This window comes from Micropterus salmoides, unplaced genomic scaffold (assembly GCF_014851395.1).
Source record: "Micropterus salmoides isolate LMB-PRFRI ecotype aquatic unplaced genomic scaffold, ASM1485139v1 Ms_hic_scaffold_9, whole genome shotgun sequence".
Taxonomy (NCBI): Eukaryota; Metazoa; Chordata; class Actinopteri; order Centrarchiformes; family Centrarchidae; genus Micropterus; species Micropterus salmoides.
Window position 1 is genome coordinate 11,554,727 of NW_024044681.1, and position 12,982 is coordinate 11,567,708.

The 12,982-nt window shown below is 38.3% G+C and overlaps 1 protein-coding gene across 3 annotated transcripts in view; it reads right to left on the minus strand.

The window, feature by feature from the left end:
• The window catches only part of LOC119895875 (rho guanine nucleotide exchange factor 12-like), a 44,062-nt gene extending 33,246 nt beyond the window's left edge, over positions 1 to 10,816 (minus strand). For 2 of the 3 annotated variants that reach the window (XM_038709268.1, XM_038709266.1), the window contains exon 1: positions 10,075 to 10,815. In XM_038709268.1, the coding sequence (XP_038565196.1) occupies positions 10,075 to 10,106 (32 nt within the window). In that variant the 5' untranslated portion in view covers positions 10,107 to 10,815. Of the gene's footprint in view, positions 1 to 10,074 lie in introns of all 3 variants that reach the window. The other variant, XM_038709267.1, reaches the window with a different exon arrangement.
• Positions 10,817 to 12,982: the final 2,166 nt, after the last annotated feature.

Genomic DNA, 12,982 nt, shown 5'->3' on the forward strand with positions numbered 1-12,982 from the left:
TGGCCTGCTTTTGAAATATTTACAGCTTTATTGAGAGACGGACTTGCACATAGATAGTTTTGGTCTTTTCGTGGATTTTGTTTACAAGAAGAAAAATATAAACTATTAGCCTCGACCTTAATTAATTATTTATCTTTAAAGACAAGTAAATTAAAGAGGTGACTTGCAGGAAATGAAAGTTCAAAAGTTAATTAAGTAAAGAGAAAGGTGGCCACCAAACCTGTTGTGGTTGAAACAAAAAATGAATGATGCCATTTTAATTAAGTCTTCTCCTTTCCTACCTTTTAGTTGATTTGTATACACGCATATACAAACACAAATACAATTAATTTTGCATGGTTCTCATTTGGTTATTTGTCTTAATAATTATTTATTTATATTAAGCTCCATGTGTAGCACCCAAACCTAAAAGTCTTTAACTACACCACTGGAGTCTCACTGTGCTGTTGCAATTTTTTCTTATCATTTAATAGTGGTGCATTAATTTACAAAAGGCAAACAAACAACGGCATCAGAGGATTGATCAGTCTCCCAGAAGAGGAAAAACTGTAGGGTAGTTAATGTGATATCTGGGTTTGAGTCATCTTTCTGTTCTCATTCAAATAATATTTTTTAAGGAGTTTAATGTACTGAGCATTGATCTATGTGGATGTGAAAGAGAGTAGAGAAAACAATGGTTGTGTGCTATTAGTAAGCCGTTAAGGCATAAATCATGTTGTATTTTACTACATCTCACTGCATTCATAATCAATATTTTTACAAGACACTAGATATCAGCATTAACCAAGATGATCATCCATCATAATGTACAGGGGAAAAAACCTGTGATGTTTACTTGAAGTTAGGAGCATGGAGTGCAACGTTCACCCCAATCATGACAGGTATAAAAAAAATAAATCTACTTTCAGTGGTGGGAAGAGTTATATTTAATTCCTCCTGACCACTAGAGAAAGACAACGGAAATCCAGATAGTTACATACCATCTTTCATAAAATGGTAGTTACATAAGTAACTCTCATAAGGGATTGTAATTTGAAGCAATCAAGAGCTAAAGACCGACAGTAGATGGGTTTCTGGGTTTGTTCACACTTTGAAAGACAGCAGCCAAATGACGAGATTTTGAAAAAAAATGAATTCAAGCGAGTGAGATTTAATCACAAACCCACAAAGCAGCCCGTTTCTCACATTTGTGAGAAGTGAAATTTCAAATGACTTTCACATTCTTCTAGAGCAGGTCGTCCACTAATCATAGGGCTGGCATTTGCTTATAAATTGCTCCCAATGGCCAATTGGTGTGTGAATGGGTGAATGAAGGGTGTATTCTAAAGTGCTTTGAATATATGCAACCATTTACTATTTACTCATAGATGAATAGAAACTACAACTAGAAAGAGCATGCAGAGAAATGCAGTGATGTACTGTCAGTAAATGTGTATGCTAGTACATGTCAGTTCAAATTTTTTTCATTTTTAACCAAATAATTAATCTGAAAGTGGAAAATGTACATGTTTACTTTATTGGTTTGGAAGCTGAGATGTCAAAGGCTTAGCACATAATCCATTGGCTTTTATTATATTACTTTAATGGGACTGTTTTATTAGGGGGAACTTTCAACTGTGCATAGTTAAGGTACATGGCAGTGAGGAGATAAAACATCAGGCTGTAACATTAATGTTGTATTTTTTTGAATTTACTCTCTATGGGTATATATGGTGAAACTATATCAAACTGAGAAAAAATAGTTACACTATAATTATTCTTTAAAGTAAACATAGAATGCACAAACTGCAGATGTTGTTATACATTTAAGGATCCTCCTGTAAGGATACAGCTGCATAATAGGGTTCTTATCTTTTTATTTGCATTAAAATGTACTGCAGTAGCATGACAGTAGGGTCTGTCTGGTTGGTAGCCATCCCGCACTGATGTATCGCCAGTGTCGGTCAGGAAGGGCCAATGACCTGGTGGGCCCGACAGACATTGTTTAATAGTGATGTCACCACTTCCCGTCAGAGCCCAGGGTGGGGTGGAGAGGGATTGGGGGGGGGGGGGGGGGGGGGGGGGGTTTGGTGGGCTGGAAAACACACAGATCAGCAAACTATGTGACAAAGAGCAAAAGAGCGTGTCGATGAGCCTGTTGGCATTGAGGTTGATAACACACCCTAGATCTAAGCATTGCCCTTATCCTTGGCTGAACTCTCGGTTTTGATATTACAAACAAATTAATAAATGAATGATTCTGTCAGGTTTAGTCATGTTTAAACTGAAGAGGACAGCTGAGGACAGCTCACAGAAACTCTTATCTAGCCCCAAGGGAGAATAGTCATTATTTAGATTGTTCAATGTCTTGAACAACTCTACGGTGTGCTTCAAACAATGTATTATCCAGTTAAATAATATAATAACATAAATAATATATAATAATAACACCTCTAAAGCTTACCAATTAACCCTGTATATCTGGTTTGTTAAATCTGTCCACACCAGGGAGCATGAGAAGAAAAATCCTCCATTAATTTGGACATGTTTTACTTATCAAAACAAATGACATACTTTCAATCCATACATGCGCACATGCAAGAGAACTTCCAAAATAATCATTGATTCATAATTTCACATCTGCATGTAAGCAAAGCTCACAAATTGCTTTTGAGAAACGAACAAATTTGCCTTAAGGGGCTTTTCAGTCTGCACAGCATATGACTTCCTCTATATTTAGATGCTAGCTTTGGATGAGGAAAAATTTCTAATTGTGAATAACTTCTAACTTAGACTGAATATTTTGGCTGCAGTTCAACTGCATCTGACAAATACTGTTACTAGTAATATTAAAATATTTATGGTATATTACAAATGCAGTAGGAGGAATTAAACATGCTCAGGGGAAACAAAAGGTAATGTGTTTGTTAAGAATCTTTTTTTTAGAGATTTGGGCCTGTTTTACTGCAACAGCTTTACCTGTGGCTCCTGCTGTTTTATAGTATTGAACTTTCCATTCAAAACTGACTGTCGCAAAGTGCATGACCTAAGTAAACCCTGCGATATACATAAACAACTGTTTATATTTTCTCCCATATTATTTGTATGATTCACCCTTTGATAAATACAACTCATGTGTCTGGGGCAGAGTACGGAGCAAAAGCCTTGGTCAGTCTGTTACTGTGTCTTTGTATGTCCTTCATTTTGTCCCGCTAAGTTGTTCACACAAAAAGTGATTGAGAGCAGTAATGTGAAGAATGAAAAGAAAAAACTCTGAGGGATAAGTTCTAACCCTGCCTTCTTTTACATACACACACACACACAACTGACCAATCGCTGTGTAAAGACGGTGTGGTTGATGAGCAGACAGGTCAGATCATCTAAACCATTTTAACTGACTCACCTGAGATGCTGCCTGATGAGCTCGCCTAAAATGTCACGCTAACAATCGTTTGTTGCACAGGAAGTAGATCAAAGCTGATCCAGAGGCTGTATCAAAAGTCACTCTCTACTCACTCTATAGTGAGCTTGCCATTTCGTAGTGCTGTCCGAATTTAGAGTGAGAATTATATTATATAACGTTAGTGCACTCAAAATGTCCCAGAATGTATTTTGAAAAGTAGTGCGAGTTCAATCTCATTACATTTATTCATTTAGCTGATGCTTTTATTGCATTTAGCGACTTACAATTGCTATATACAGTGGGTACGGAAAGTATTCAGACCCCTTTAAATTTTTCACTCTTTGTTTCACTGCAGCCATTTTCCAAAAATCAAAAAAGTTCATTTTATTTCTCAGTAATGTACACTCAGCACCCCATCTTGACAGAAACAAACAGAAATGTAGAAATTTTTGCAAATTTATTAAAAAAGAAAAACTGAAATATCACATGGTCATAAGTATTCAGACCCTTTGCCGTGACACTCATATTTAACTCAGGTGCTGTCTATTTCTTCTGATCATCCTTGAGATGGTTCTACACCTTCATTTGAGTCCAGCTGTGTTTGATTATACTGATTGGACTTGATTAGGAAAGCCACACACCTGTCTATATAAGACCTTACAGCTTACAGTGCATGTCAGAGCAAATGAGAATCATGAGGTCAAAGGAACTGCCTGAAGAGCTCAGAGACAGAATTGTGGCAAGGCACAGATCTGGCCAAGGTTACAAAAAAATTTCTGCTGCACTTAAGGTTCCTAAGAGCACAGTGGCCTCCATAATCCTCAAATGGAAGACGTTTGGGACGACCAGAACCCTTCCTAGAGCTGGCCGTCCGGCCAAACTGAGCTATCGGGGGAGAAGAGCCTTGGTGAGAGAGGTAAAGAAGAACCCAAAGGTCACTGTGGCTGAGCTCCAGAGATGCAGTCGGGAGATGGGAGAAAGTTGTAGTAAGTCAACCATCACTGCAGCAATCCACCAGTCGGGGCTTTATGGCAGAGTGGCCCGACGGAAGCCTCTCCTCAGTGCAAGACACATGAAAGCCCGCATGGAGTTTGCTAAAAAACACCTGAAGGACTCCAAGATGGTGATAAATAAGATCCTCTGGTCTGATGAGACCAAGATAGAACTTTTTGGCCTTAATTCTAAGCGGTATGTGTGGAGAAAACCAGGCACTGCTCATCACCTGTCCAATACAGTCTCAACAGTGAAGCATGGTGGTGGCAGCATCATGCTGTGGGGGTGTTTTTCAGCTGCAGGGACAGGACGACTGGTTGCAATCGAGGGAAAGATGAATGCGGCCAAGTACAGGGATATCCTGGACGAAAACCTTTTCCAGAGTGCTCTGGACCTCAGACTGGGCCGAAGGTTTACCTTCCAACAAGACAATCACCCTAAGCACACCGCTAAAATAACGAAGGAGTGGCTTCACAACAACTCCGTGGCTGTTCTTGAATGGCCCAGCCAGAGCCCTGACTTAAACCCAATTGAGCATCTCTGGAGAGACCTGAAAATGGCTGTCCACCAACGTTTACCATCCAACCTGACAGAACTGGAGAGGATCTGCAAGGAGGAATGGCAGAGGATACCCAAATCCAGATGTGAAAAACTTGTTGCATCTTTCCCAAAACGACTCATGGCTGTATTAGATCAAAAGGGTGCTTCTACTAAATACTGAGCAAAGGGTCTGAATACTTATGACCATGTGATATTTCAGTTTTTCTTTTTTAATAAATTTGCAAAAATTTCTACATTTCTGTTTGTTTCTGTCAAGATGGGGTGCTGAGTGTACATTACTGAGAAATAAAATGAACTTTTTTGATTTTTGGAAAATGGCTGCAATGAAACAAAGAGTGAAAAATTTAAAGGGGTCTGAATACTTTCCGTACCCACTGTATGTCAGAGGACGCACGCCTCTGGAGCACCTAGGGGTTAAGTGTCTTGCTCAGGGACACAATGGTGTCTTACAGTGGATTCAAACCCTGGTCTCTCACACCAAAGGCATGCGTCTCATCCACTGCTCCATCACCACCTCTATCTCAAAACGTTTTGCACCAGTTTGCAACATTTTCAGATTGAACAACATGTTTCCTTGCAACATTGTCCAACGTTCCGCACCGGGCTTCGAGGCTCATTAAGTTTTCTCCCGTTTGGTGGGCGTGTCACAGGTGTTGCCCAATCAGCTGCAAGTTTGTGTTTAACGGTGTTAAAAAGACAGGGAAATGCAGTGCGCTTGCGAACACAACAGGGTGTTCAAGGTACCACTGTTTCTGTTGAAAAAAAAGTTTTGCTAGGTTTTGTCAGCGCTGGTTTTGCAACCAGGAAGTGCAAGTAAGTGACCATATTTGGACGAGACGGTGGAGCTAACGGCCGTGTGTGGAGCTAGTTAGCTTGCTTAACTCGTGCATCTGTAATTCACGTTAACTGTCATTTTAACAGGGCTGACAATTTTGTCTAGTGAACAACAATCTTAAAACTAAATGTACTCACCAGTGAAAGGGAACAGCCAACTTCAAATAATCTTTTTCAGTGGCGCTGGTTAAATTTACACAGTGCCGTGGGTACGAGTCACTCTAGTCTGATTGACAGGTCGCCATGATAACGACTTGTCAATCACAGATGATCCAGCCCTGAAGCATACTCTGCTTTATGGTCTATTTTCCTCTAAATGGGACCATAATTTACTAAATGAATATCATGTTGTATTGAAGAAGACATGAAACTAGCGATTGAGACCATAAACTCATTAGGAAAGTGTTTACTGAGGTATTAAATCAGCTGAGAAGTAGGGTCATTTTACCATTATTTGTAATGGAACCGGACTTGTTTTTGCCAACAGAAGACTCGCTGTAGAAAAGGCTCCAAAGTTATGTTAGTGTTGGTATTATTTAGTACAGCTGACCATATTGGGCTTTGCGGTTCACGTTTATTACACTCGCCCTCTGCTGGCTGTTAAATAGAATGCAGGTTTAAAGGACTTTCCCCATTGGATTCACGTCGCAGACCAGTCCAGAAGCTTCCCGCTTGGTCACTAACCGTATACAGTATATACCATCATGCATTGCAGTGATAGAAAAAACAGTCAACCAATTGTCTGAAAGCAATGACGTAATTAAAGGCGCAGAGATAATGATCGGAGTGGTGTTCGTAAGTGTTTAATTTTGCAGTTGAGCTCACTATATAGTCCTCTACATACGACTCACTGGATAGGGAGTAAGGAGTAGTGAATGAGTGGTTTTTAAGTTAAATAATTTTACCATTTGCTTTTCTTTTCTCTTCCAAATAAGTATGACAAACCTGTTTAAAACCTGTCTGACTGTCTCATTAATATATTTGTTGGCCCATTGCACCTATTTATAGCAGAGTTGACGTGTTCCCAGATTTCATCAAATACTTTAGTGAGTACAACGTAATTGGAACGGATAAAAGAAATGACCACAGATCCGATAATAAAACCCAAGACATAATAGTTTTCCTTTAAATGGCCTAAAAGCCAACTGCTTCTACTTAACTTCCAGGGAACTGTGCTCTAAGATACTTCTACTGGTAGAGGAACAGTGAGTCCATCGAGGCCTATTTAGTGTTCTACAGGAAAGACGGTGGTTTTAGTCTTTCCCTCGAGGTTAGGCAGACAGGAGAACATGTACCATGCAGGGGGTTGTCACAGTCAGACAGTAAAATATCACAAATGTTAGGAGAAACCTAGCAGGCTGCTCAAACTAAATTCTTCTCACTAAGAAACCCTTGAACAACATCCAAGAAGTGACCTAACCACTAATGGAGTTGGCACAAATGTCGCCAGGCAACTTAACTCCCCTTTTTTGTAGTACAGGCTTAAGTAATAACCTTCAAAATTCATAGACAAGTGTGTTGTTTAGATAATAAAACTAAATAACCTCATCACGTAAAAGCAAAGCCTTATGAACATTTAGTATGTACAGGGCCCAGTGAGTCTCTTTCTCTGAGCTGTCATTACAGGAGGGATGAACCTCATGGACGTGTTCAAAACCAGTCGTATCTGATGTGAAACATTTTTTCCACTGGCCCACATGGCCAGTAGTTCAGAATTTTACTGGCCCAGCAGCCAAAGAATGAAAATAACTATTTGTTTACATAATTTGTGATAGCATTTCAGCGTAATTTTGGCTGAAATTAGCACTGAACAGCAGCAAATTAAACCGAAAATGAGCATAACATAGGACCAATAAGTCGTTCATGCAATAACTTATGAATTACAAGAGTTACAAATATATAATTTGAATAATACTTAGATACTTGGATACTAATAATGAGAGTGAAGACTGATATCAATCTCATGAAGCTACAAGACGTAGTTAGCTTAGCTTAGCAAAAGACTGGAAGCATTAAGAAAAAGCTACAGTAGACTGGCTTTGTCTAAAGCTCACTAATTAACACCCTGTATCTGTTTTGTTTGATCTGTACACAACCAATATCAACAACCACAATAATTTCTGGTTGTTGGGGAATACATACTATAACTTTTTCTTGACTAACAACATGCTGAGGTTGCCAGATTTGGTACCATTGTGCCTGTACAGAGACCAAATCCTGTGCTCACTGACTGCGTCTGGCAACCCACACTATAGCTAAAGACGCTGTGTGCTTGTAAGGATAAAACAAATAAGACACATTGGTTAATTAGTGAGCTTTATAGGTGTTGGTAGGAATATTTTCAGAGTGATCTGGACTAGTTGTTTCCCCCTGTTTCCAGTCTTTATGCTAAGCTAGGATAAGCATGTCCTGACTCCAGCTCCATCGCCTACTTAACGCACATACATGAGACTGATATCGATCATCTCACTCTCAGAAATCAGCAAATAAGTGCATTTCCCCAATGTTGAACTATTACTTTCAGCAGCTGTAATTTCTGTTTCACTTTACAATCGTTTCCATGTTTTGTTGATGAGTCATCATTAGTTGACTTTGGAGTTGGACCATTAATAATTCTGTGGACTCATCGAGTTCCTGCTTGAGATATTTTATCCAAATGAGTTTGATATAGCCTCGATGTGTCATAGTTACTACAGTGTATGGAGAGAAATGTTTCAAAAAGCAAATCTAACCTGACCTGTAGTGCAGATATATTTGTGAAACCCATTTCAAGGGTAGACTTTCCCCAGTGTGTCATGCTTTCCACTTCCACAGTCTGTTAGGATTTTAAACTGTATATGGTCTTTATGTGGAATTTGTGACATTGGAAACATTACAGGAAATCAAAACTACATAAAAAGAGGTCCATTTTTGTCAAAAGTAGCCGAGCAGACGAACGGCTGAGTCCTGTCTGCAGGCTGAAGGTCAAGAAATCAAATGACTTTGTTTGACTTTCCCAAGCAGTCATGTGTGCCTTTGTTTTGGCGTTTCCTCATAGGAAACTCCTGATTACTGAGTGTAAAAATACACAAGTGACTTCTGTGGGATGAAATCTGAAAAGCTGAAAGTCAACCATTAAAGTTTCTACAGCAATACATAATTTCTCTGCCAAAAACATAAAATGTGTTTACATAAAACAATCCTGTGTTGTCTGTAGTCAAAAAGGATAAGTCATATGAGCATGTAACTGAATTTGTACCGACATGCACGGGTTAATGTGACTTTTGACTTTTAGTTTGCATACAGGGCTGCAGCCAGTTGAAAACACATGCTGTCAGGTGAGACTAGTGGATAAACCCTGTTGACAATCACATATAACTTAATGTGACTGCACAGTGAAGCATGTGGAGGCATCCAAGGGTCTACTGACCCCCCATAGGTTTCTTCTGCAAAATATGGGGCTGTTTCACTCTATAAATACTAAAGAGCATGTTTACACTTAGATGTTTCAATCAGTCCACCCTCAGTCAAGCCAGACAACAAGGAAATAGTTTCAGGGGTGTCAGGGACCAGGAAAGTCCCTGCGCTCCAGTATCCTGTCCAGTAGGTTATGAACTGAAATATGTTCTTTTGATGTAAGGTGATCTTTTAGGGGCCTGGCAGCATGGGGAGCTGGTCATCAACACCCAAAACCAATCACTTTCTCCAGTAAAAAGGGAACTGTCCCGTTGTGGTGTTTAGGCGGTTTTAATAGCCTTTTTTTTTACGAACTCCGTTGATAAATCTATATCAATTTTAAATTGCTGGAGTTTCTCCCAGATAGCCATAGAGGATATAATATTAATTAAGCGGTCACAGAAATGATCAAATGCATGTATTCAGTTCGGTGAGCATCCAGTAGAGGAAGCGCCTTCAAATTTACTAAAACACAACTTTTGAATGACATGACCTGCCGATCCCAGAGGCCTCACCACCTCCCACCACCCACCACAATGAGACATGAAGAGAACAAGCCATTAAGCAATTTTAAAAAAACAAATAATTTGTATAAACTTTAGTTTAATGCCGAATATACCAGAACATTGGCTCAAACTGTAAAATATCTTTGTTAGGTTTAGCTACTTATGTATGTTTTCCAAAAAGTAAGATAACCTTACATTTGGGAGATTTTAATGGAGTTTGGCGTGATGCAGTCAGTTGTCTTTCAATTCATAAACAGATTTTAAAAAAAAACAAAAAACTTTATCATAGTAAATCGAAAGCAAATATGCTACAGAGAAGGGAAAAAAACATTTTAGAAGTAAGAAAAGGAGCATTTAGCCTACCTGTCAGTGAGTGTTGACTGTGTGCCGCTCATTAGGCTTCCCTTAAGAGTTTCCGAGTAGGCTACTTCACCCAAATAACATTTTCATGATAACTTCTGACTCTTGTTTATTAAAAAGGCTCCTTTATTTTGTCTCCTCGGTGTCCGTCCATATCCAAAAATGTCGACGAGTCTTACAACCAGCATGCAGAGTTTAAAAATAACCCGTTAATCTTGGAGTGTTTGCCGGAAAATCCCAAATTTGTCATATACTAATTTCAATCGACGCTGTTAACTCCTAAAATCCACAGAGTTGCAAGAAATTAAGAGATGTGCTACTTTTCTCTTTGGGGTGTGAATGTGTTGCATTCACCAGTCGCTGCAAAGACATCTGGAAAACCGCGATCTACTGCACACAACTTGCTTTGAATGTTTCTCCAAACTTTCTCAGACCAGCTCCAAGTCCAAGTTGAGGGTATCTCTATTTTTCCTTAGGAAATACTTCCATGATGACACCCCAGCCTATTCCTGATGCCCGGGGAAGAATTACGTGAAACTTCGGCTGCTAAATCCAAAATGAACTCTGTCCTCTTATTTCCGTCCAGTGTTCAGTCAGTGCTGATATGGAAGCCGTTTCTGTAGCATCCTCTTCCAGGTCTGATCACTTTAATCCGCACGTATTTGCACGACAGCCTTGTTTTTTTAGCTCCGGAGTGTGATGTAAATGGAAAAAGGAAATGCTTCCCCCTCCTCTCTCCCTCTTTCCCCAAAAGAGTAAAAAGAGGAGAAAAACCCACCTTCCATCCTGTTGCGTTCAGGAGCTCCCCGTACTTCGCTAAACTGTCGTTTAAAACTGCTAGTGTGGTTTTAGTTTTGACTATTACTCACAAGTTTTGTGCAGCTGGACTTTTAATGCAACCTTAGTGGTGGGATGTAACTTATTACATTTGGTCAAGTACTGTACTTCATTACATTTTTGACATACTTGTACTTTCCTTGAGTATTTCATCTTTATGCTACTTTATAGTTCTACTTTAATAATTTCAGAGGGAAGTTTTTACATACAATATGCCTATTGGACATGATGCAGTACTGTAGCCTAATACTATTCTACCCACTAGTATAGAAAATATCTAAAATTGGCTCCTTATTGAGGAACTACAACATTCAAATTCTCTTACATTTAATTGTTAGTGATAAAAACAGGACAGTATATTTTACATAATAAAATAACACTCTGAAAGAAGCCAGTCTGCACAACGAGTACTTTTACTTTTGATACTTTAAGTACATTTAACTGATAACATTTTAGTTTCTGGACTTTTACTTCTAATGCTGTTTTTGGACTATGTTATTTCTATATATGTGAGTACTTCTTCCATCACTGGGCAGCAGATTTCCTTTAAATATTCAGAATATACATATTTACATGTAAATTCAATGCAATGAAAGATGGGTTTATGCAGATATTATATGGTACCAATGCAAGAAGTACTCAGACCTTGTATAAGTTGTACTTAAGTAAAAGTAGCAGTACCACAGTGTAGAAATACTCTGTTATAGGTAAAGGTTCTGCATTCAAATTTTTACTTAAGTAAAATAACAACAGTATTAGCATCAACATACACTTAATGTACTAAAAGTAAAAGCACTAATTATGCAGAATGGCCCATTTTAGAATAATTTATATTATAAAATTGGATTATGATTATCGATGCATTCATGTGTAAACTAAAGTTATCAAATACATGCACTGGAGAAAAAGTGTATTTGCCTCTGAATTGTAGTGGAGTAGAAGTATACAGTAGTATACATGAAATATAAATTGGTCAAGTACACTCACCTCAAAATTGTATTTAGCCTAAGTGCAGTACTTAAGTTAAATCCACTGCATAGAACAGCTTTCTCCTCACTGCATCTTTTCCATATCTAACTGTCTGTCTCGCCAACAAAATCAGTGATGGTAAGTAATGAAGTGCATTTACTTAAGTACTGCACTTAAGTACAATTTTGAGTTACTTGTATAAATTGTACTTAAAGTATCAAAAGTACAGTTACTGTTATGTAGCCCAGTGGTTCTCAGTCTAAGGCTTGTGCCCCTCCAGAAGCTCACAAAATGCTGATTATTGGAAGCAGAAAGACAAAAAAGCAAAGTTCTGCTTTACAGATTTGGATTTCTTGTTTTGTAAAATATTGGATAATTTTATTATTTCAGTGAAACCACATAAGACCTTTGTAGGGAAAAGGTCTACGATAAAAACTCAGACTTCTGGGGCCCAAATGACACACTACTTTTTTTTGCGACAGTTTGCTAACCTACAGCTTAGCTAATTACATCACTAAGTGTCGTTTTTTGCTCTACATCATGGTATTTTTCATGGTATTGTATTTCTCCAGAATTGCATACCCCACCTTTATTAATCTCACTTCTTACACATCTTAGTTTAAACTAATTCCACCTCCAGCAGCTGCAACAATAAAAATGCTGCTCACACACTGATGCATCAGTTTTAAAATAAAATATAACCACAAGTTGTCATGTGAGCTTCTTCAAGAACATGCAGCTTTATTTGGAATAAGTAAAAGTCACAATTTATTTTAAACCAATTTAATACATTTTTATCACCAATATTTTAAACAAATATCAATATGTCCGAAAAACAAATCACCCAATCCTGCAAAATGAGTTAAAGTGGAACTTCAGCCCTTAAGTTCAGAAACTCTGACTCCCGTAGTGTATAACGGCAACTCTAACCAAAGCTCTATCACATATAATGAAATATAAATATTTAATTATTATTACGTTGGAACATTTAGTGTTAGGGAACTAATGTTTGGACTAGTGGGTCCAAAACTATGCTATGACAAGTCAAAATGTCTGTCTTGAAAAAGGTGTGTGAGTGTGATTTATTTGGGAAAATTACAGAAAC